The 24,927-nt window shown below is 43.2% G+C and overlaps 1 protein-coding gene across 1 annotated transcript in view; it reads right to left on the bottom strand.

Annotated features, from left to right (window-relative positions):
* Nucleotides 1-6,569: 6,569 nt before the first annotated feature.
* Nucleotides 6,570-24,927, bottom strand: part of slc30a6 (solute carrier family 30 member 6) — a 62,240-nt gene continuing 43,882 nt past the window's right edge. The window contains exons 10-15 of the mRNA XM_073482201.1: nt 24,609-24,657; nt 15,024-15,143; nt 14,403-14,505; nt 14,234-14,281; nt 13,861-13,929; nt 6,570-8,597 (exon numbers count right to left, since the gene is read on the bottom strand). Coding sequence (XP_073338302.1) covers nt 7,986-8,597; nt 13,861-13,929; nt 14,234-14,281; nt 14,403-14,505; nt 15,024-15,143; nt 24,609-24,657 — 1,001 coding nt within the window. The 3' untranslated portion in view covers nt 6,570-7,985. The remainder of the gene's footprint in view (nt 8,598-13,860; nt 13,930-14,233; nt 14,282-14,402; nt 14,506-15,023; nt 15,144-24,608; nt 24,658-24,927) is intronic.

Raw genomic sequence — 24,927 nt, 5'->3', positions numbered from 1 at the left:
GAAGAAACCAGACGATCTCTCTCAGCCTCCTTCTGACGAACGGCTCAAATTAACGACAAACGTTTAGTGTTTTTAATCTTTAAAGTGAAGAAGAGAAGAGTTTAATGGTGGTCATGTTTTCATATTGTGAGTCTGTGTGTGTTTCATCGTGGTAAAACTATCACAGACGCCATTTTGAGTATTTTGTTAATAATGAAAACTGTGACGACCTGTTTTTCAGGACGATGACGAACTAAAAGTAAAAACTATGATGAAATGTTCTGTTGACGAGACGAGACGAGACGAGACGAGACGAGACGAGACGAGACTACATGTCAGCGCTGGACTTTTTTTTTTATTTGGCAAAAATGAAAACACAACATGGTTATAAAATGTGGCGACATGTTAAGAGGGAAGCATACAAACAACCTGAACCAGCCTGCTAATGACGCCACGGTACAATAAGCCACGCCTCCTCCACCTGCCGGTCGCTTCAGGCTAACGTTAGCCGGGTTCATCTGCGAGCTAACGTCAGCTCGCTGGCTTCAGAGCTCGTGAGTGAAACATGCAAGACTTGTTTTATCTTTTATTTCAGTGAAGCATTCAGAAAAAATGTGTCGAAATGCAGAATATTTATATATTCGTCCGGGCTGGTCTCAACACGATTATCTGCTTTTTAATGTGAATGAAGAAAGAAACTAATAATTTTCTCATTATTCTCCTTTAATTTATCGGTGTGGTTTTATCTGACGGAGGTTATGAGCCCAGATTGGTTCTGATCCGTTGTAATATGTTGTGTTTGTTGTCTTGTGCTACGTTACATTGGAAAACCTGAGAAATGTGTGTAATTAAACTGTAGTCACAGTGTGGCAAACAATAATAATAATAATAATAATAATAACAATAATAATATGTTGTATTAATAAATCACTTTACATTAAAATAATTAAATGTAAATTACATTTCTGCTTCATTTAAACAAGAATTATCAACAAACGAGCAGAAATGATCGAATGTTTCTGTCGGATCAAATACCGGAGTCACACACACACACACACACACACACACACACACACACACACACACTCTCTCTCTCTCTATGCATTGTTAATGGGAGTGAAGCACTCTGTTTGACTGTGGCTGAGCGAGGAGGCGGCGACGCGTCAAACAGCATCAACGTCAAACTGAAGCCGAGTTCAAGTTCGGCTCGACGGCGCCGCCCTGCTGCTGCAGCGGAGACACTGCAGCCCGTCTGAGCCCGAGTCTGACGGTCCACCGTGACCTCCGACCTCCGACACAGCGTGGAGGCACTGCTGTGAGTCCGGAGAGGCTGAGGAGTTTAGATGGTGTCACATCGTCTCTTCCTTCTGCTTGTTTCTGCTGTGAGTCTGAGGTTAAATGAAGGTTTTTTAAATGTTAACGTCTTTTATAAACACCCGAACAAGTTACAGTTTTAATAAAGACATTTAGTCAACACACACCCACATCACAACGTGGTTAATCAGCTGTGTGGAGGTGAGAAAAGAAACAAGGTTTGAACATTTCTGCCATTTCTTTCTGAATAAAAACTGAGAATATCTTCAGGAGGGAGTTTCTGAAAATGTCTCACATCTCAACATAGAAAACAATATATAGATTCGAAACACAGAAAAATTAAATAAAAACTAAACCTTCTTGTGTAAGTTTTCATGCGTGGCTGAAAGATATAAAACATTTCTACAATGAAAAGTCTAAAAAAAACCTGGATCTTTGTTCTGTTTGTCGTTGAGTCGTGTTCTTACATCGTCCCAGATGTTTCCAACAACGTTCAAATCTAAATAAATCTATATTTTATTTATTTTCCTCAAGATAACGCTGCGTTTCATCTGGTCGTCTGTCGCTGTGACTTCAGGAGAGACTCAGAGAGCGAGGAAGGAAGTCATCAGCTCATCTGTGAACTTTCCTCCATCGTGTTTTCAGTGTGTCTTCTTCTTCTTCTTCTTCTTCTTCTTCTTCTTCTTCTTCTTCTTCTTCTTCTTCAGTGGTCTGAACCTGTTACCATCGCAGCTAGTTTGACAAGCAGACAGAAACACAGCCGAGCGTTCGCTGCAGTCGTGCGATGCGTCATTAGAAAGCTTCGATAGAAAGTTGCCCTTTGTTGCTCTCTTTAGGAGGATTTCAGTGTCTGACTTTGATAAAATATATAATATCTGTGATCTTCTGCAGAGGTGGAAGAAGGAAGTTCGTCTCATGAGCTTCACGTGATACTCAGACATCAGTCGCTGATGGAAACGAGCATAAATTCACGTTTTCTTGTCCTGATGTTCTGAATGTTTGGATGCAGTTGTGGCTCGTGACGGTCGGCTTTTCTCTCAAAGGTCCAGGGTTTATGTTTGAAGCTGTCGTCTCACCAGAACATCCTCCTCCTGTCAGATGTCTTGTGTTTGACTGAATTTACATCCAGATGGACTCAAAATCCAGATTTAAACAGGCTGAATGAATCTCGCAGCACAGACATCAACATGAAGCTGCGTGAAGAGAAATCAGCTGTAGATCGATAATAGGGATGTGTGTGTGTGTGTGTGTGTGTGTGTGTGTGCGTGTGTTTTGTTGGCGGATGTTGGACACACACACACACACACACACACACACACACACTCCATGATTACAACTCAAACTCTCAAACTAAGTGTTTCTATTTGAACTCGCTGGATTAGATCGCCGACTTTAATGTTCCCGCAGGACGCTGAGTGTGTGTGTGTGTGTGTACGTGTGTGTGTGTGTGTGTGAGTGTGTGTGTGTGTGTGTACGTGTGTGTGTGTGTTTTGGATTAGTCTCTATTTGAAGTGTGAGGTCTGATTTAATCTGCAGGTCGCTGTAAACAGATGCAGTGATCCCGCCGGTCTGAACACAGTGTTCACTGCCAACGTTACACAACACACACACACACACACACACACACACACACACACACACAGATTAACACAGTGGCCTCGTTCTGTTTAACGCTGCTGCCTCCTGCGGATGCTGATGCAGTAGAAACGTATATGACATACACCTCTGTGAGTCTATTGGACGATCCAGGTGTCAGTGATGTCACAGGCCCCGCCCCCCCTCAGTTTTCTGCCCCAGTTAGCAGCCGCTGTGACCTCAGCCGCCCTCTGACATCATTAATACTATGACCTCACCGCTGCCAGGACGGAGCTGCAGCCACATTCACACAGTCGTCTTACTAAATCTGCTGTTTGTTCACTTTTTCATCTTTATTTACACTTTCACACTTTCACACATCGTCCTGTTCAGCTTGACTCCTCCTCCTGCAACAGCTGACACACGGACGCTGAGCTGCTCCACAGGATCTTCTTCTTCTTACACATCTAAAGTGTCTTACGGTGGCCCTGAGGGTCAAAACACAACACTTCATATTGTGTTGTCCTCTACGTAACGTTGAACGATGACGGTTCATGTTGGTGCACAGAGAACAATCTGCTGCTCAACTCCTCAGATCAGCTGTTTTGTGGGCTACGAAACGTCACCTGACTTTCCATCAACATGGAGGGAGGAGATGATGTCTCTATAAATCTGCTTTGAAATCTTCAAAAACGACGCTCCTTCCATGTGCAGAACCTGCCTTAGAAACATCATGTTTTTAAGTTGTCTTCAGTATCAAAGTAACCCAGTGATGGTCGTCTGCACATACATGAACACACTGCAAATAAGAAGTGCTAACAGCTGATTCAGCAAAGTTTAAAAGAGTTTTTGTTTTGTTTTTTGTTTTTCCAGCTACTCTGTTTTACTGTGAAGCTCCAGAAATGTTTGGTGGACTTTATATCATCAGGAGGAGACGATGACTGGATTTACACTTCTGGCTGAACTGTTGACAGATCAGCAGATTCAACGCTGAACATCACCTCTGTGGGTTGTTTGGGGGGCTAGTCTGCACTACATGAAAATGTTCAGGTGAGATTTGATCATTCAGACCTGAATCTCTCGCTTCATGACTGTAGTTTGACCCAAAAGACTCGTTCTACTCAGTTACAGCAAAATGCAACAAACGCTGAGCAAAAAAAGTCTTGTGTATTTACCAAAACTCCACTGACCCGTCCTTTAATCTGGGCTGCCCTCCTCTGGTGTTTGGACCCGAGCCGTTCGCGGCAGCATGAACACGCGGTCGTCGGAGCGACCTCGGCGGCGCGAACCATGTGTGTCGGGGCTGACCCAGAAAGCCGAGACGCGGCACAGATCTCGTTCATTTTCCGGGGGATTTTCAGCGCAGATTACAAAGGCTCTACCCCATTTGTTTTGTAACAAGCATGTGAAGTCAACACTAATACAAACGCCGCGGCTCTGAACTTTAAAATGCCAGGGGACCTTTTTAGAGGCTTAGGGCCGTTGAGCACATCCAACGCTCAGGGACCAGAAGCCCCGCTAAGCCCCGAGGCCAAAGTACTTCTTTGATTGTTTGGTCAAAATCTCTTCCAAAAGCCAGCGAACAAAAACAGAGGAGGGATTATCCTCTTCTGCAGAGGAAATGAAATTCTTCAGACGAGGCACTTAAACAGGTTTCAGTGTGTGTGTGTGTGTGTGTGTGTGTGATGAGGGAAATATGAGCGATGCACATTAACTGTTTTTAGATTAGATTCATTTAAGAAGGTGAAGTCAACATTTAACGAGACAGGAGATCTGCTGAGGCGAGGCTGTGAAGATCACGACACGTCACAGAACAATCTTCAGTGACGACTTTCTACTCATCGTCAGAAACACACGACAAACAAACAAGAGCGTTAACGAGCTGCAGCAACACCCTCCGCTCGTCAAGACGTCACTGTGTGATAAAACAGAGGCTGCTCCGGTTCGTCAGGTACCAGTGAGACAAAAACACAATCCAGGACGTCCAGTTTGAGGAACGGTCTGCGGGTCTGAAGGCTCATCGACTCATCGACTCATCGGCTCGGTCCACAATCACTGAAACACAGGATCAGATCACAGCAGCAACTATTGACACAAAGAGCAGAACAACATAGCTGATTGGAAACAGCAGGTGATGATTGTCATCAGGTCATCAGGGGACAGTCAGGGTTCTGGTTCGTCCCCGATGTGTTGGGTTCAGGTCAGAGCTCAAGGTTTATTTCATCCTTACACTGCAGCACTTCACACAGACACACAGGTGTAACGACTATTTGACTGCTGCAGAGGTTCAGGTCGTTTCTCACTGGGCTTCGTGTTTGGCTCGTCCACAGTCGCTGCATCCTCATCACGGTTTGGACCCGAGCCCGTGAACGTCCAGCTCGTTAACTGGCTAAACTCCTGGGAAAACGCTTTCTCTCAGTGGGAAAATGCGCCTGATCTTCTTCCACTCGTTAGATTTTAAACAGACCCAGTGATCAATGAGTACTGGTCTGGAAATAAAGGGGAACTTGGGCCTATTAGTGGTTTTTGGAGACCAGGCGGGTTCTTCAGTAACGGGGTCAGGAGTCTGTTGGCCTCCTAACACGTTGCGACTCTGCCGGACTCGAAGCTGTCTCCTCACCTCAGCCTCACGCGGCGGCCCGCAGCGCCGCTCATTCATTTGAATATTTTCTGGGCTGATGAGGATGCGAGGGCGGCGAACTGCGGGCCAACAAAATAACATGATTGCAGGGGACAAAATAATGACCAGACGCTGCAAAGTTGCTAAAGTGTGTCATACATTATTATGCAAGCAGGGCAGCGTGTGGCTGAGAGAGAAGGCAGGAGGAGGAACATGTTCAGGACTGAGAGATTCACCGAGAGTCCAAACGAGGCGACACCAGCGCAGATTCACTCGTTTGTTAGATCACAATTATAATGTATGAAATGAGAATTATCATCTGAGTGTTTCAGCTCATTGTTCTGACAAATAAGTCAGAATCAGTCAGAGACAGAGTTTCACACAGTTTATAAAGTGTCTCCAACTCAACAAATCACTAAACTGACACATTTGTTAAGGGAGTCTGGGGACAAAGAAGTCGCCTATACTGGTTACTGTTTAGTGTATCTGTAAAATGTGACATGTTTAGCATCAATAAAATGTTTCCTTTCATAAATTGAGTGTAAATGGTGAAATCAGTGTAAACAGTGTGTTCAAACAGCTGCTAAATGTTGGCAGGTCAGACTTTAGCACTTTAGACACAGAAGCAGACAGGCTGGTGCAGCCATGCTGCCACAAACTGACACTTTCTACAAGGAAACACACAACTTACTGTTTTCATTTAATGCTGAATTTACAAGAAGGAGACAATGATTCAGAATCTGTCAGAGACAGAGTTTCACTACGTTATAAAGTTTTACGCTACTCAACAACTCCTAAAATTAGCTGATTTGTTAAGGGAGTCTGGTGAAATTGTGGTTAATAGTTGGCTTCATGTATTACATTTAATGCTGAATTTACAAGAAGGCATCAATGATTCAGAAGTTGTCGTAGCCGTTTCACAAAGTTTGTTAAGTTTCTCAACTCACTCACCAACTCTTAAAATCACTACATTTGTTAAGGGAGTCTGGTGATATGAAAACAAACCAACACAGCACACAAAAGCAGAACATTTCTTTAGTCGGATGATTTTGAAATGATGAGAAAGAAGCTGGACACAAACTGTCATCACATGTTTTTTAATAAAAGAGTCCTGGTTGATCCTTTCAGATAAACATACAGGGAACACGTCTCATCATGACGGCTGAGTGTCTGAGTGAAGTTACCAAAGTTTTATTTCTCAGTTCTTCTGTAACAATTCGACATTTTTACGTCTTTTTGATTCCTTAAATCTGAGAAAGGCACCAGAAAGCTGTGACCTGTGAAATGAATTACAGAGATTTTACGACACTCAGCCAGAGTTCAGATTAAAAAACACCAGTCAGATGTTCCCCCCCAGTGCAGAACACCAGACGGTCCTCTTCATGGAAATCAATGAGGTCGATTTTTTTGAAGTTTTCGCAAAGATAAAGGCATCAATCAGTCACGCTGTGCGAAACAGCCGTCACGTGGCATCATGAGATAACAGACCTGTTGATCGTTTCTGTTCGTCATCATCGTGTTTTAAACAACAGCGTGACGAAGGTAACAGTCTGCTCCCTGCACAGACAGACTGCTGGAAATGTTGGATTTTCTAGCTTTCTGTTTTCTCTTCAAATCCACCAGACTGCTTTGATAAAAACAGCGATTTTACTTTGCAAAACCCGGAGGCTGCTGGTCCACCGCCGCCTCGACTGGTTAGTGTGTTTGTAACTTTGGTGTTTTGACGTTAATACATCGTCACGGACCGGATGAACCCGGTGATTCCTGCCAGTCTCTGTCCTGCTTGGTCGGCGTTAAGCATCATTTTAATGCCTCGTAAATCTGCGTTGCCGCCTTGTTCGCGTCGAGACTGTGCAGGTTTGTCCTCAGCAGCTGCTCTGGCGACACTAGATGTTCGTCCTGACATGAAGAAACGTAGTTTTATCCACAAACTTACAATCAAGTGAAAACACAACAGAAGGAGCGAAACCAAAGACTTTTACTTACAAATGAAAACGAACAAGTTTTGGTTTTAAATACAATATCTTTATGTTTGCAGGTCGTGCGGCCGTAAAACACTTTAAGGCAACACTTTGGAGCAGATGATTAAATCACTACAGTAGAAATTTCTCCCTCGATTTGGTCCGAAACATTAACGTCACCTCTTTTTTCTATAGTTTCCTTTAAATGCCTGAAATTCAAAAAATGTAACGCTGGAACTAAATTTCCTCTCGTCAGGAATGTTTGACGATGTTTCCTCGCAGTCTAACGAGAGTCTCAAACACACTGGATCCAACCAGTCGACCTCTTGGTCCCAATATAAATACACACCGTCTCTTTTCTACCATCAGACGAAACTTTCCATCAAACCTTCAAAGAATCATCTTCACCCTCTAAAGTTTCCATCGTGTTGTCACGCGTCCAAATAAATCTCCTCAGACGTTTGAATATCTGAGCCGAGCAGAAACTTTACCTCCATCTTGGACCAAAGTTTCTTAAGAGTTCCAGTTCGGTACAATCAGGGTCGGTATTGTCTGTACTGCGACTGTGAAGCCAGAGGGTTGCTGGTTCCAAACCGGAGCGGAGCCGGCGCCCCTCCGTAGGCAGTCCTGTAGCTCTGAGAGGAAGGCACGCCCAGTCCGTACCCTGCACCCAGACCCTGCACACCGAGTCCCAGCCCGCCGCCGGGCCGCGCCAGCCCCTGATTCAGCATCCCTGCGTAGGGAGACGCTCCGTAGCCGAGTCCCAGGCCTCCGTAGGGCCTGTGGGCGTGGTGTCCCGGGGCGGGAAGCACCATCGGCTGCATGTTCCTCCCCGGCGTGTCGAAGGCGAACTCTGGAGGAGGGCTGGTGGGTTTGGAGGGCGTGGAGGTCAGCGGGTCCAGCTCTCCTCCCGAGGACATCAGCAGAGGCGGCAGCGAGGAGGAGGAGAGGGCGGAGTAACCTTCAGCGGGACCCATCGGGGGGACGGAGGTGGAGGAGAGCGTCCCGGTGAGGAGAGGTCGCGTCCAGTCGTCTTTAAAGATCTGGACCGTCAGCGTGGAGACGAGCGGCAGCAGGCGGTTGGTGACGTGAGCCAGAACCAGCTGCTCGTTGGCGTCACGGCGGATACGAACGTGGGCGGAGCCGGCCTGAAACGCAAAGGTGGAGAGGGGGGTGGAGGGGTGAGGGCGGGAGGGGAGGAGGAAGGAAAGAATTAATACATGAACCTTTAAAAAGATCAAGATATCGATTGTTCAATAAGTATCTGCTGGACCGATACATCGATGTCAGCTGAGCTTTCTGAACGGATCACGTCTCGTCCGCTCCGTTTTGTCACGGTGTGATAATATGTATGTGTATATTATTAAAGATGTCGGCAGCAGAGCCTCTGCGACTGGTTTTGGTCGACAGGAGCAGCAGCAGTGAAGCAAATGAAGGAGGAAAGACAAAGATACAGAAGCGATGCTACAGAGCAGTGCTAACGAAACGTGCTAACACAAAACAAAATGCAGAAAAGCATTTGAGGAATCTCACACAGAAGATTCAGCTGACGGGAAAAGACTTTCACTGAGGTCAGAAGTTAAGTTACTTAAGTTATGTTCACACAGCAGCTCACAATCAGACCGTCCCCCAGTTTATTTACAAGTGATCCGATTGGATTTTCAGGTTCAGACATCATGTTTGCATGGGTTGCCATGGTAACGCTGGTGACGAAGCATCTCGCTCTCCAAACAAATCACCACTCAAATCCCGGAGCGGAGAGCGAACTCCACAGACTTGTTGTCGTCTGCTCACGGTTCTGCTCGTCTGGATTCAGCTCAGCAGCACGATCGCAGCCAAGCGACACAAAAGACGCTGTGAAATCTGTTATGAAGTGTCCGGACTGAGACACGTGAGCAGAAATCTGATTTGAAACCACCTCCGACTGTTGTTTGGATCAGATTTGTAAAAAAGAGTTCAGTCTGCTGTTCAGACTTCTTAAAATCAACCTGGAAACAATCTGAGATGTTAAAAAACTGATCTGGGCTGACAGAGTGAGCAGACGTGGATACTGTTGTGACGTATGGCCTCGCGCTGTGGCCTTCCCCACGTCCTTCGTCCGTCACAACACTTTGTAAACTCTGTTTTAAAGGTGCTCTATAAATATAGTTATTTTCCAATATGGTAACAGCTTTTTACAATTTAAGAGAATTATTTCCTGAAAGCATCAAAATCAAGTTGTTGGATTCAATAGTTGTTCTGCGTCTACAGAGCTACATGCTAACTTCTTGAAGGGGAATCAAAGCCAATCATCAAGAATATTCGACTTCAACTGATGAATCAAGAGAATATAATCATTAAATTATGAGGTTTTATACATTTTTTAAAATCATCAGTTAAAGCAACAAACTTTTATTAAACAAAAGCAGGTGAAAACGGGCCGAGCACAGAATAATGATGATGTTTTCTACGCAGCTCAAACTGAACTTAATTGTTCAGTCCTGATGTTTTTCTTTTATCAACAAACAGTCCGACGGTTTCTTTAAAAAAACTAAAACAAACGCGTCAGCGACCTTCATCAGAGTCTTCCTCACCTCAACAGTCAGCCGCACGTCACAGTCTGACCTTAAACACTCAACTGAGCTCTTCATTTTGTCCTTGTTTGCTAATTTTACCGTCCTCACGGGAATATTCAGACCTCGAGAGGACAGGGAGCGCACACACACACACACACACACACACACACACACACACACACACACAGACAGACAGACACACACACAGACACACACACACATCCACACACAAACACAGACACACACAGTGAGTCCCCCCGTGGGGCAGGAGTGCAGTCAGAGGGGTCAAATCAGTTTGGACAGCTGCTCTGTTAGCGGTGGGCCAACAACCAACAGTTGTGTAACTGCAGCAACATCAGCGACGACAACAGCAGCAGCATCGATAACATAAATAACAACAGCAATAAACGCAGCATCAGGGCCGATGTAAACACAGGACGCTGCTCCACCTGCAGGCAGCAGGAGGCACGACACACACACACACACACACACACACACACACACACACACACACTGAGTAACATCAGTGATTCAAACAGAGGGATTCATTTGCATGAGACACACAGGCGACACGTCATTCCACCAATTCACTGTTTCATAAACAGACGTAAACACGTCCAATAAACGTTGTCAGACATAATAAACAATCATGATTTTAAAACCATGTGAAATATTCATGTGCTAAATTTGGACCCGACGACGTACACGGGCTCATTTTGTTACGTAAAACGATGAGGCAGAACCGTCAGAGGGTTGCGTGTTTAAAGTTAAAACGAGAACGTGTTCGTCTTTACGTGTCCTGGATGTTTAAATGTTATCTAACTTATTTGTTCAAGAAAAGCTCAGAATTAAATTTAAGGATAAAACCCTGTTTCTCCCTTTTATTGGCCTGAAGGTGGATACAAGTTAAGCACATTAAAAACCGCAGCTGCATCGAAGAATGACTTATCTTTGAAATGAACACTGAGTTTACTGATCTGAGAGCTGCACCTTTCACAATGTTTTTGGCTGCAATGGACCAACAAAGATTCATTTAATCTCTTTAATCTAATTCTAATCAGAGTTCAGCAAAACCAGGAATAAAAACAAGTAGATGCAGATTAAAAATGAACCAGAGCTCCGCTGCAGCATTAAAAATGAATCTCTGTTTAGTAAAACAAAGTTTAACAAGTTGAATCAATATGGAGATTTAACAAAAGTGACGATAAATGAAATGTACTCAGAGTATCAGAGTAAAAAGTCTCCCTCTGAAGGACATTTGTGGTCAAAGCTAACTGAAGCTCACGTCATATTAATATAATTCAAAGACTATTAAAGTTAAGGTAGAGTCAGTAGGATTTGTCCCAGCTGTTCCTGAACGCACCACAAAGATAGTTGGTTGTTGAGTCTCATTCCCAGGACGTCAAACAGCCACATGTTGGGTTGGTAAAGCGTCCCGAGCAGCAACAAAGAGAGAAAATAAGAAACTCTCTGCAGATACGAGACACTAACACGCCTTTTCTCCCCATTCCAGCCTCCCTCTCTGTCTGTTTACGCCTTTTACGTCTTTGTTTCGTCTCGCTGCGTCTGCCGTGCGTGATGTGCTCTGATAGGTCGACATCAGTCTGGTGATGTTGGGAAATAAAAATAATCCATAATTCACCTCAAATGCATCAAACTAAAGTAACGAGGCTGTTTGAAGCTGTGAGGAGGAGAAAGTTCAGATGTTTGTGTTCAGATGTAGAGAGGAAGAGTCAGAAGTCTGCGTTGTTTGCTAGCGAGCTAAAAAATCTGAATTTAAAAAGTTACATTTGCTGATTTTGCTGCTTCATGATGAAAACGTGCACATTACAAAATAAGAGGCGACTTTTATTGTGAAAAATGAAACGTGTTCCTTTCCAACATGTACCTGCACGTTCACGTCTTTATTCTTTATTCACGTCTTTTCTGAGCTTCATCATTAAATACTCACAACATCCTTTCCCCCGGCTTTAAATACGATTAAAATAATTATGTTTTATTTACTTTAATTTACATTATTGTGGCTGACAATTAATCATAAAAGCTGCTTAAAGAACATGTGTATGTTCTCGGGGTGTGTTGGTGTCGACCTGCGGGACTGTTTCTACAATTACAAGAAAAGCTGCCAAAAAGTAAATCACAGCAAACAAACAAACTTTAACTCGACTGACAGACGACTCTTCAGCTTTCAGTCTCACAGAACGAGGGCAGGTAAGACGGCTATTTCCATCAGTAATTAACCTTCAGGGCCGACAAATCTTCTGTTAAATTAGCTGTAATTAATAGTTTGTGTTCCTCTCTGACAGCAGTGTTTCTGCAGAAAGAGCAGAGAGATGTTGGTGTGTGTGTGTGTGTGTGTGTGTGTCTGTGTGTGTGTGTGTGTGTGTGTGTTCTCGTGTTTGTTTCGAGGACCTCAGCCGTCCTGAAGGCCAGCTGGGCTTGTTTGCTGTCGCTACAACAACGTGAAACACAGACGACGACAACAACAACATCAGCGTCCCCTCCAAAAAAAAAAACACCGGAGAAGGAGGGAGAGAGAATATCTCCGCATGAATGACTTGTTCCTTCTTCTCGTCTGGGTGAACAAATCCCTGCAGATCGTCGCTCCGAACCGACGAATGAGAAGAGAGGGAGGAAGAAGCGGAGAGAGAAATCTAGAAACAAACACTGAGACGACGCAAACGAACAAACTAACAGGAGGTCGGGAGGATTTAAGGAGAGACGAGATCGTGATCACATGTGAAATAACTCTGAGCGCTGAGGCAGGTGAAGAGGAGACCCGGTGCTCAGTGTGTCAGCTGGTGTGATGGAAACTCGTTAATTTAAATGTGAATCTTGTGTCTGAATGTCTGATTATTACCTCATTCAGGATGCGAACGACGTCGGGAGCCAGGAGGCTGTTTCTTAATAAGACACGAGCTCATGAAAACATGATTTATGAAACTTTGGGAGGACTTTACTGTTTCTGTCACGTATGGTTCGCGCATGAGGGTTATCGGTCATGAATCCACTTTAAAGATATCGGCATGCGTGCAAGTCTGGCCGTCATCATCGTGAACGTCACTTTAAGTCAAAGATAAGAAAAAAGGCAGCTGATCGCTCTCTGTTGTCGCTTCTGTTTTACTCGCCTGTATTATTAACACTGTGTTGTACGTGATGGGTGTCGATGACGACTGGATCGTTTCTCAGCAGCTCGGCTATTTTTGTTGGAATTTAAAACAGTTTTCGCCTTCAAGTTATCTTGAAGTTCATCTTTAAACAAGGCAGCAGCTGCAAGCGTTTCTTTCATGTAACGACTGGATTATTACCTTTGTAAGACGAACATTAAGCAGGAAACATGTTGGTGAACACTTGTGACGCCGTCACGAGACGAGACCGGCTGACGACCGCTAACGAGCTAACAAACACACAACACACAACACAGCGTTCAACACGTTAAACCAACGAGAAAGAAAATAAATCTCATATACCCTGCTGGACTTCATTAATCAATTAATGAGTGCTGTTAACTTTTAAGAATAAAGAGGCTGCAGATCGTTTATCTTAACTGGAGCAAAAGACTGAAAATAGTTTGAATCGACAATCGACTGTGAATCAAACAGGACGCCCGAGAATCAGAAGCGGATCGTATCAAAGTGTGAGTCCGCCAAAGATTCACACCCTGCTCTCTACAGTGTGTCCTGCTGTAGCTCGTATCACACCCTCACGTTTGGTTCTGATAATGGAGGCTCTCTGTGGTCATTAACAGATTATGATACAGCAGCTGTGCAGATGTAAAGGAGTGTTGAGTGTTTGGCTGAAACAACAGTCAGAGTCGGTCCTCTCTTTGAGGAAGTTCTCTGGCTCAGAAACGTACCAGAGATCCGAAGCCGACGGTCCAGAAGTGCTCGTTGCGAACCTCCAGCACGCCGTCAAGAGTCGACACCTGATTGGACACACAGAGGAAACATTAACCAACCAAGTCATAAACTTTCCGAGGTGGTTGTCTGTTGATACTGATGGACATATTCATGAAGATTTCTGTCATTATTTAGATCAGAAGTGTGTTTTAATGACCAATTATGATGATTATGACTTTATATGTTGAATAAACACACATCAGGTTTCACGTTACTTGTGGACGACATCAAGAGGAGATTTATCACAGTAGATCGAAGCTTTAGCGCTTAAAGACAGCAGTCGATCACAAAACACACACGTGAAATCAATCCCAGATATCAGCCCCTCACCTCTCTGAGCAGTTTGTCCAGTTGGCCGATGATGTGTGACGGCGTCGTCTGTGAACGAGACACGAGACAAACAAAATAATCACTCTACCTGCTCGCTGTGAAAAGTTCTGTGAATGTCAATAAAGTTTTATCATTATCATCATCACGACCTGAAGCTTATTAGTCTCACCTGCAGCAGCACTTTGCCGCTGTAGACGCTCATGGGATACATGGTGCCGAAGGTCATGAGGGCGATGGCGACCGCCGACGCCGTGTCCACCGCGTTATAGTTACTGAGCACACACACACACACACACACACACACACACACACACACACACACACACACATACACACACAGAGCAACATGGGTTATATTTAAAAAAAATAAAACAGACGATAAAAAAACAGCTGGAAAGTTTTGCAGAAACATGACATAAGACTTTTAATTCTTAGTCTTATTTTTAAGGTTTCAAGCAGGATGATTTGGTCTTAATGTGGACTGTCGGGGAAACTCCATCATACTTGTATTTTTATCATCAGACATCTAAATGATTCAAAAGGAAATCTGAGTTTCATTTCCCGTCTCGTATCTGCATGTTCCCTCCTGGAGTGTTCTTGCATCAGGACACATTTTAAGTTGAGAGCAGATAAAGATCGGGACAGTTTAAATTAGTAAGAAGGAGTTTTCCAGCAGCAGCGATGGAAACTTGACATCACTAAACTCAGGAAGCAGCCAAGGTTTTTTTTAACGTGTTGGTTTTAAGAATTTTTTGGATTAAGCAGCTGCGAGACGGAGATTAACTCTTACTTGATTTCTATGAGCATGTAGGTGATGCAGAGGGAGAGAGCTCCCGCCATGTTGATCAGGACGAACGGGTTCATGCGAGGCAGCAGCACACTGCTCAGACCTGGAATGATGCCGCACAAACTGAACACACACACACACACAAACACAAACACAACACAAACAAACAGAGCAGGATTAGTGAACGTGATCCTCTCGCTTTCCACTGAATCAACTGCAAATGTTCAATCGCTTCACAAGGAAAACACAGAATCATCATGGAGACATTCTGCAGAGGAAAAGTCTTGTTTTCCAACCAAACTAAGATGTTATACTGCGACATTAAACACAGATGAACATGTTTGTAGACGAGCATCAATTTAAAACACTTATCAGAAACAATAACCGTCAACAAAATGTGTAAAACATCAGAGATAATAAGCCTGCTCCTCCTCACTTCAGTTCAATGCTTTAACTTTAAAAAGTATTAACTTTTACTGTTCAATCACTGAGTTTTAATAAAGTTAAATTGTGCAGAATAAATTATAATCGTTTGCAAAACTGACTTTAAAAGGACAAAAACATTTTCAGAATTTAAAATTTACAATTATCAAATAAAAGTGCCCTTTTGCTTTTTTTCTGAAGCCTGTACACCTGAACTCAGTTTTGGCATTCACATCCAAGTGCACTGTGTTCTGATTCTTGTTGGTATAAAGAGGTGTGGTGAGGTCCACATGTTCCTCCAAACAGACAAAAACTGGTGTTTCAATGCAGTATGCTCCTTTTCTTTATAACAAGCAGAAAACAATCACTACGAGTTTACGATACGATACGATACGATACGATGCGATACGATACGATACGATACGATACGATACGATGCGATACGATACGATGCATGCTGTTGTGTTTAAATGGAGGAACTCTGAATCGCCGGTGTGAAGCGTTACTGTTAGCATGCTCTTGTTGTGGGCTGCCACAGGTTGTCCAATAATCTTCGCACAAGTTGATTATATAATTTGGTTTTAAAGCTTCACAGGCTTTTAAGCATCATTTTGGAGGCTGTAGAAAATCAGTGTGTCGACACGTTCTCCAGTAATGTTTTTAAGTTTTTCAGAAAAGCTGCTGGAGGCTCTGTTCTGTTTGTACTTGAATTTTGTTAATATTTCATTTTTTTTAAAGGCCAAATGCAAACGTCTGGATGATTCTGCTCCACCGTACTCGAGTCGAATAATCCCAGAAACAAAAATAAAATCAGAGGTCGCTTCATGTTTTAACCAAACACACCGGTTTCTCCATCTGCTCCCTCCTGAGCCGTTTCCTCGTCCTCTCTAATCTGCAGCTTCTCTGCGTTTATGTTTGTCTTTAGGATTAATGGCCTTTAACCCGATCACCCTGTCATAATGGACTTTGGGGGACTTGAACTGAAGCTGATGGGATCATTCTTGTTTTGTTTCATGTTATGTCGGTTTAAGGTCTAAGACGGCGGTCTGAGCTCCGTCAAACCTCTTCGACGTATATGTATTTCTGCCTCAGGAACAGTGGAGGAAGCTTTACGGTCCAGACAGAAGAGTAAATGTACCTCTTTTTTACAGGTGTTTCATTAAAATGTTTCAGACTCGATGGGGAGATAATGGAAACTTCTAGAGGATTTCATTTTAGCTTTCTAGGCTGATCTGGTCTGAAACCCTGAGCAGGTAATAATCTGCTCAGTGACGGTCTGTAGGAGCTGAGGGTGGATCAATGGTTTCCATGTGAGATCATTTCTTCTTCTCACTCGTTCATCTCGTTATTATTTTGTTATTATGATTGTCCGACAACATTACAGCCGTGTTAATTTAAGAGCTATTTTAGATTTAGCCTTTAAACGAAAATGTTTATTAGTTTTAGTCACATTTTAGTCTAGTTTCATCGACAACAACTCAAAACATTTTAGTCAAAATGTAACTTTTCAAAGTTGTTTGCTTGTCGTCCGGCCGACAGACCTGATGAAGCATTATGATCCATTTACTGCAGTCAGATCACAGAGAAATCTCTTTGTTTCGGGTTCATACTGATGTGGTACGACAGATTAATTCAGTCTACGTCTACTTCCTGGTCACAGTTACTAGTTATTGATTTTAACCTATTAAGAAGCTGACACTCAGCTGAGACGGATAACCCTGCGTTCAAACTCGTGCGAGTAACGGAACGCGAATACTTCCTTCACGTTTGATCTGAACATTTTACATTTCAGTCCCGTCCTTTCTCGTCATTGCAAACATTTCGTCATAGTTTGTATTATGACAGATCTCTGTTTAGCTCGTCTTAGTCACGGAAAAAAGGTAGTCGACGAACATTTTTTGTTACAGTTTTAGTTAACGAAATTAACACTGCGTTACAGAGACGACTCTTACAGAGATAAACCTTTTTGTAACAAGAAACCCAAGTCTCACTCGTGGAGACATCGCACTGTCTTGCGATAGTTGCTACAGGATGACGAATGACTTCATGATGAGACTCTGCAGGAATTGTTTTCAACGGTTGCAAACGATCACACTACAGCCGTGTTGTGGCTGCCAGCTGAGGAGATCTGTTGGACCGATACAAAAACTTTTAGTAAGTATGAATCATTAAGCACCTAACAGTCTGGTAAGTTCAGCACCACAATGATTAGTCGATTAATTGATTGACAGAAAAAGAAGAACCGCTTTAATAATCAATTACCTTTGAGTATCTCTTTAAGGCAAAACACTTGACTGGTTTCAGCTTCTCCAGCATGAATATTTGCAGGTTTTTTCCAGCCTGGCTTTGGGTTTTGGATTTTTGTTGATGTTCAAAATTAAACTTGGATGTTTGAGTGTTTTTGTGTTTTAATTCTGGATCAGAATTATATATTTCACTTTGTAAATGAGTTTTTGGGGAAGATATCTGATCACGACATTCTTGTTCTGCAAAAACCTGCATGAATATTTTGTCTTCTGTGTCTTATTAAGTTTTAACATCATCTCTTCTCGAGCAGTAAGTTAGCAGCCCTCCCTGTCACAACCTTTTTGTGCTCTTAAACATGGTGGGGTTGTTTCCTCTCTATTGTTTTTGGTCCACAGAGCAGATCCAGAGGTTCGATGTCTAAGTCAAAGCAGGAAGTGATGTATCTGATGCACGATGCAACACATGAAGACGCGTCGTTGGGCGGCGTCACGATGTAGCATCAGTGTGACTTGACGAGGGCGGTTTTAAACAACAGCTGCGTGCTCTGATGTGCAGGCAGAGGAGCAGATTTAATCAGAGGGACTTGACTGCTGTTAGTTTAATTGAACGAGGTCACTGAGGACACACATCAATAACTCCTCTTCCATCAACTGAGACAAAACAGAGCCTGTAAAATGTTTTTGTTTTTTTTAAAGGCTCAACATCATTATTTAACGAGCTGCTGGCACACAAGTTGATTTAAGGGCAACAAATCCTTTTCTACGAACCGGTGAAACATTCTCTAATCTAGGTACAACAAAGACATCAGACGAGGGAACACAATGAGATCTCTTGTGAAGCTTTGTGAGAATGAATCACCTGAGATATCTTAGCATGAGCCCCAAAACTACAAACTTATAACTTGTGTCTGTGATACGAACATGAGACACCGACGTCTTTTACGAAAAATATAGTTTTCTGTACCTGGTAGAATACAAAACTTCTGCTTGATCGCATTGGATTGAATTGGTTCATCCCACTGACCGTGAACTACTTCTTTTTCCTGTTCGGTTTGTGAGATGATGAAAGGCTGCACGACTCGCTGAGTTGCACCTGAAAGTAAACTTATCTGGACCTTTGCTGCTTCAATCTCAAGAGTCACTTCTTCATGAAACCTTTGCAGCGATATGTCTTAAGACCAAGTACAGTGTATGCAGAGACCGTGCCTTTAACTGAGGCCAAATAGATGTCACCACTGAGTGTTTCATGGGGGTATAATTTTATGTTGTTTTTAGACCCTAACCTTATTTCATTTTCTGTCACGATTAAGTTTATTGAATCTTAAACAATCCATGAAAGAAAACAAAAAATATATTTGCAGGATTGTTTGTCTTATCTTGTCATGTAAGGGCGAGTGTCCATATAATGTTTTGTTCTGAGCGCCGGCTCCTTTTTCAGACCACTTTGCCTTTTTTTATGCGACCCGCTCCAACGCTTCAAGTTGAAAATCTCTCAGGCAACCGAGGCCAGAAGAAAATCAAGGAGAAGCTTGTTCTGGCTGTGTTGGTCCATCCTGAGCTTTATCACATGGAAACTCTCATAACGGAGACAGAAAGTCCACTTGGTTGGAGCAGATCGTCTGCACACTGAATGTTACTGGTGAGTGTTGAGCTTTTATCACCATAGGCTGGTGTGGTCAGCCCCTACCTCTCTGCGGTGACGAAATCCTCCCACCAACTGATGAGCTCGAGACACATCGCTGTTACCTGGTAAACCAGCTTTTTGCGGCTCACTATCTGTTGAGCACTGTGTTAATTTACTGCGAATGGAAACTGAACATTTCCTTCAGCTGCAGCTTCACAATAAAAGCATTTAACTGACGAAACACAAGTCGGGCTATGAGCACTGGGTTTAAATCAGTCAACTGTCCGGACTTTCAACACGTAATAAGTGAAATGTGACTGCTACTCCGTGCTCAGTGAAGTCCACAACTTCAGCTTATTATAGTGTTTTTCTCTGAAGAAGAGAACGATGTCCTCGTTCACGTCCATCAGGGAAACAACCATCAATAACAACAACACAAGCTGAGAAGTCCATCAAGTTTTCTCTTCAACAAAAAGTTTAACAATCACTCGAATCAAGACAGAATTATTTCTGTTGGACAAAAACAAATAAAGAAGTTTCTATCAAAATTAGGACGTTTCTACTTTGTTAAATTCTGTGTGAATCAGTGACTTCAGCTGACATTAGTAAAGAGTCTTTGGCCCGGTTCAGTTCTGTTTGGCACTGTAGGGAAAACCAAACCAAATTCAGCTGACTCCCCCGAACAGAACCGACCCTGTACTGTCACTGAGTAACACACCGGCCCGGTGTTTTCCAGGAACTGATTAACGGGTCAATGAACGAACCTCTGGGCGGATCGTTCCCGCGCTGAGTGTCAGATTGAATTTTCAATACGTCGAAGGCCGCGATCTGAGGCCCGCCGCGGCCGATGGCGTAAAAGTGCTGTCACAAACATGAGCGGGGAGCACGGTGGCCGGGAGCCGCGAGGTGTTTGTCATTAGATAACACAACAGTGACATGGATGTCAACACGTCATTAACGTCAAACATGTCAGTCTTGTTCGCCACGGGGAGGACTTTTATAAAACTGAACAAGAAGAAGAAGAAGTGAAGAGGAAGAATGTGTGTGAGTTATAAAACCTTTGTTTAGCCCTCAAAAGAAAAACATGTTTTTCCTATAATATCGTCCGGCTCAGTCTCATTAAGAAGGACGACAGAGACAGACAGTTGTGATGATGTCACCCGAGACGGATCCTACAGCGGCTCCTCAGACGGTGAATAATGGAAGGACTGCTGGGACTGATGTTACTGGGACGTATGAGCACAGGTGGTGATTCACCGCTGGACGCTCTGGGTTCATAACAAACCCTCAGAGTCGCTCCGTCACACACAGCCTCGCTTTGGAGTCCAAAAACTGAAGCAGTGAGTCACAACGTTTGAGCCGATGGGTTTCCCCTCGTCAGATTCTTCCCCCGCAGGAGGTTTCATGCAGAAAAGACGGTTTCATCTTCAGTTCTGCAGCCTGACGTGCAATCTGTTGGGATTTATTAATAACTGTGAAATCTGAAGCTATAACAGCAGCATCGAGTTGAGTAGTCAGCTGTCAACTTTTACATTAATTGAAACTATTTGGATAATTGATGAATCAGTCTGAGCAGGAAAAAACAGCCAACATCTGAATGTTTTCTGGTTTCTTTCCTCCTCTATGACAGCAAACTGAATATCATTTGAGGACGTCATCTTGGGACATTTTTCAGCATTTTCTGACCTTTTACAATCCTAAAAATCTATTGATTCACCAACGAAATAATTGACAGATTAACCGACAATGAAAGTAATCGTTGAGGCCAAAAACATTCAGCCATTTTTTTAACTTTCACTTCAAAATGAACCCTGAATATGATGAGTTGTATTTCGGGGACTGCAAGACAGAAAAGACAGAAGGAGGAGAAAAGTGGAGAGTTTTGGGACGAGATTGACAATCCCAGCGATCCCGTAATCCCTCTTGATGCATTGATATAATTTGACATGTGACCCTGTGTGTGTATGTGTGTGTTAATCCAGACACGTTGCAGACAGCGAGCGCTGGATTAAAGCAGAGAGATAAACAAACACTTGATACTGTGACTCTGTTGGCTCCACACAAAACACTGAACACGTTAGACTTTTACTGAATTTAAACATCTTTGTGAAGCTGCCTTGAATTACAATAATTGCTCCGTTAGACCGCGACAGTGCAGAAGTTTATCAGAGATTGTTGAGACAAACACAGGTAATTAAGAAAATTCTAATTTTACCTTTAAAACAAAGGGAATCCCAAAATAATGATTTATCAGGGAGGCTGAAAACAAAAAGCTGAAAGACGAACGTTTCAGGATGAGAATCAGACAAAATTTCACTTTCTGCCTCTGTCACACATTTGTTTAATTATCTATCTCCCTTCACACACACGCACGCACACACACACACACGGAAAAAAAAAACGCACACACACGCACACACACACACAGGGCTCAGGCCTGTGGCTGGTGAGGCCGAGAGAGCAGCAGGCTTTATATAACCCAGTTGGCCCCGAGATCCTGCTGAGGTTAAGTAGGGACAGACTATTACAACACAACACTGTAGCACGCACACACACACACACACACACACACACACACACACACACACACACACACACACACACACAAAGACAGAGTAAAGCAAGCACATTATTTGCAAACACACATTGGAAAGCGCACACATTCACACATTCAGACACAATGTGCGCGCATGAAGGCATACAGAGCATCTCTCTCACACACACACATATGCAAACATGCACACATGCACACACACACACACACACACACACAAAGACTGGAAACTAGGCTGGGACGTCCTGTTCATTTCTGCCCTCTCAGCCAATCACAGCTCAGTTCTGCTGCACAACTCTCCAGGCTGTCGCCCCGAGTAACCTGCACCAACTGAGCTGCTGACTCTCTCTGTGTGTGTGTGTGTGTGTGTGTGTGTGTGTGTGTGTGTGTGTGTGTGCGTGTGTGTGTGCGTGTGTGTGCGTGCGTGCGTGCACTTCACCCACTTTAGATGTGGGAACACACAGTGGGATGTAATATTCATCACAACAGTCGACACTGAGCATCAAGTCTGTCTCTGGAGTCGGTCTATACGTTACCATGGCAACGTGAATAAAGATGTAAAAAGACTTAATTATTTTCTTTTGTTACCAGTAAACTGATTTAATTACTGGTTTCTTGTTATATATCAGTGAAGAGATAACTTCTACGGACACTTATATACGTTATAATCCAGCCTGAGGTCTGAATCCAGGTTCAGAGGCTTCGTTTCTTCCTGACTGGCGTCAAATTCTGCAGGAGCCGGAAAAAAACGTTTGCGGTTCTGTGGAGGAAACGTTTTTGCATCAACAGAATTTGAGAGAGAGATTCAATTCTGGTGCTGAGAGTCGGCTTCCAACCACAAATATCAAGTGTCCGGAAAAGATCAGCGCTCACAGTTTTTAGCTCCCTGCGTCACAAAACACATCGCAGCATCACATCTGCAGGGAAGCTTTTCAATTAGAAGGACTAAACCTTTACAGGAAAATGTAAATACTTTCTTATTTTCACCTCAAATATTAAAATGAATCTGACATATCTTTTGTGACATTTCCTCTGATTATTCCCGTCATGTTTTGCTTACTTGACAACTTTGTGATCGTGACTAAAGTTAAAATATATTCTGTATTTGAACAAAGCTTTACTCTTCAACATGTGGTTGAAATGACGGAGCTGCAGGAGGAAAGATAATTGTTTTCAACTGATCTGCAGAATTTTTTCCTGATTTATCGTTTACAGTCAGAAAATACAAATAATAATAATGTCCAGTCCAGGTCGACCTTTTCAAATGTCGTCGTCCAACCAAAAGTCTAAAATATTAATTTATCCATTATTTAACACAAATTAAAGCCTCCAAGGAACGTCCATTTTGTCTTAATTCTGGCAGTGAACAAAATCATTTCCACGGCCTCCTGTCGAAAAGCTAAGCTAAGCTAAGCTAAGCTAAGCTAAGCATGTCTTTTCAGGTCAGTTTGTGATCTCGGGGCTTCTGCAGACTGTGACTACAGCAGACGAGCTGTATGGAGACATTTGATGTTTTTTTTTTTGGTTGTTTTTCCGTTTTAAATCAAGTCTCCAGCTACTTCAGTTGTTTAGTTGTTTATGTTTTGTGGACTAAGAAACTTCATCTGACTTTCCAAAACTTTTACTTTTTGAGTAAACTTAGAATTATAAATGATCATGGTGAAATAAAGTGAACTTCCTACAGCTACAGATCCGGTTGCTCGGTAGTAGCAATTTTGTTGAGTTAAAGCTGAAGTTATCAATATTCTCTAGAAATGTTTTGTCTCCGTCATGAACAAGATATGGATCGGTAAATTGTAAGTGAGTTGCTCTACCAGCAGTATTCACCGTCGTACCACCAGACTACAGATCTTTCCTCAGCACTCAGCCCTGTGACAAACATTAAGAGCCACTATAACACCAGATGCAAACTGCTAATCTTCTCACTGATGGTCGTGTTTGCTTCTGTGGGTCATAGAGAGGCATCACCTTTTTTATAACGACAAAAAAAGTTCCTTGTAGTTTGTTTAAAGCGACGTACAGAATATTTACATCGGAGAAACTGGGGAAAAAATGTGCTTAATTATTCCGATTATTGAACTTTGTTTCAGCTTTGTGTGTCCGTGGATGATGTGTTGTGCAGGATGGGTTTGATGATGATTGATCTGATCAATGTTTCTGTAGATTGGTAGAAATAATCATGTTACAACCCAACAGCTAACAAACTGCATCTCAACTCAAGACTTGAGAACAAACCCTGAGTAGTTACTGAACTGGATCCTCACGCCCACTTGACAGGCGATCAGTCAGCTATGGATAAAGTGTAGTTTTACTCTGATAACAGTGACCCGTGACCTTTGACCCCTGAACCCGGGTCAAGAAGAGGAACCTGGGCAGATGCTTCTGTGTCACTGTACTCTCCGGGAAACAACAATCAAACTGATCTGAAACCTGTTTTCTGAGAAGCTCGATCAATGAGTCGACCTGACCTTTGACCTCAGGTCCACAACACTGACCGAGAGTAACCTCTGACCTCGCGGGAAGGCCATTTGTGCCACACACACCTGGACACACAGATCCACACTGTAAGCAGTGACACACAGGATGTGTGTGTGTGTGTGTGTGTGTTGAGTCAGTGTAAGTGGATCCTTCCTGTTCCTACCTGAGACTGAAATCTGCTGATCAAGTGGAGAGAAAACAGAGAGGAGGAGGAGGAGGAGGAGCAGAGAAAAAAAAGGATGAAGTCATGAAAATGTTCTTACCTTCGACTCAGATCTGCCACATGTTCCTGAAGCCAACTGCTGCTGGCCGCTGCAGAGAGAGAGAGAGAGAGAGAGAGAGAAGTCGTCAGCGTACAACAAAACTCCTCTTCAATCTTTATAAGTTTTACAATCTATCAGTATGTTTCTACAGTCTCCTGTCGGCTTCCTGCAGTTATCTGATTTCCTAAATGGCAAACCTGGTTTCCATAATCTGGATTAATGAATACTCCATTTTCCTCAGATGTTTCTTTTGCTTCGGGGACTTAGTCTTTTCTGAAAGTCCATCAAAATGCAGAACATTTTCACACGTCTACGTAAC

This window comes from Pagrus major, chromosome 15 (assembly GCF_040436345.1).
Source record: "Pagrus major chromosome 15, Pma_NU_1.0".
NCBI lineage: Eukaryota > Metazoa > Chordata > Actinopteri > Spariformes > Sparidae > Pagrus > Pagrus major.
The sequence above is the reverse complement of the archived record's forward strand: the minus strand, read 5'-3'. Positions and strand labels throughout refer to the sequence as shown.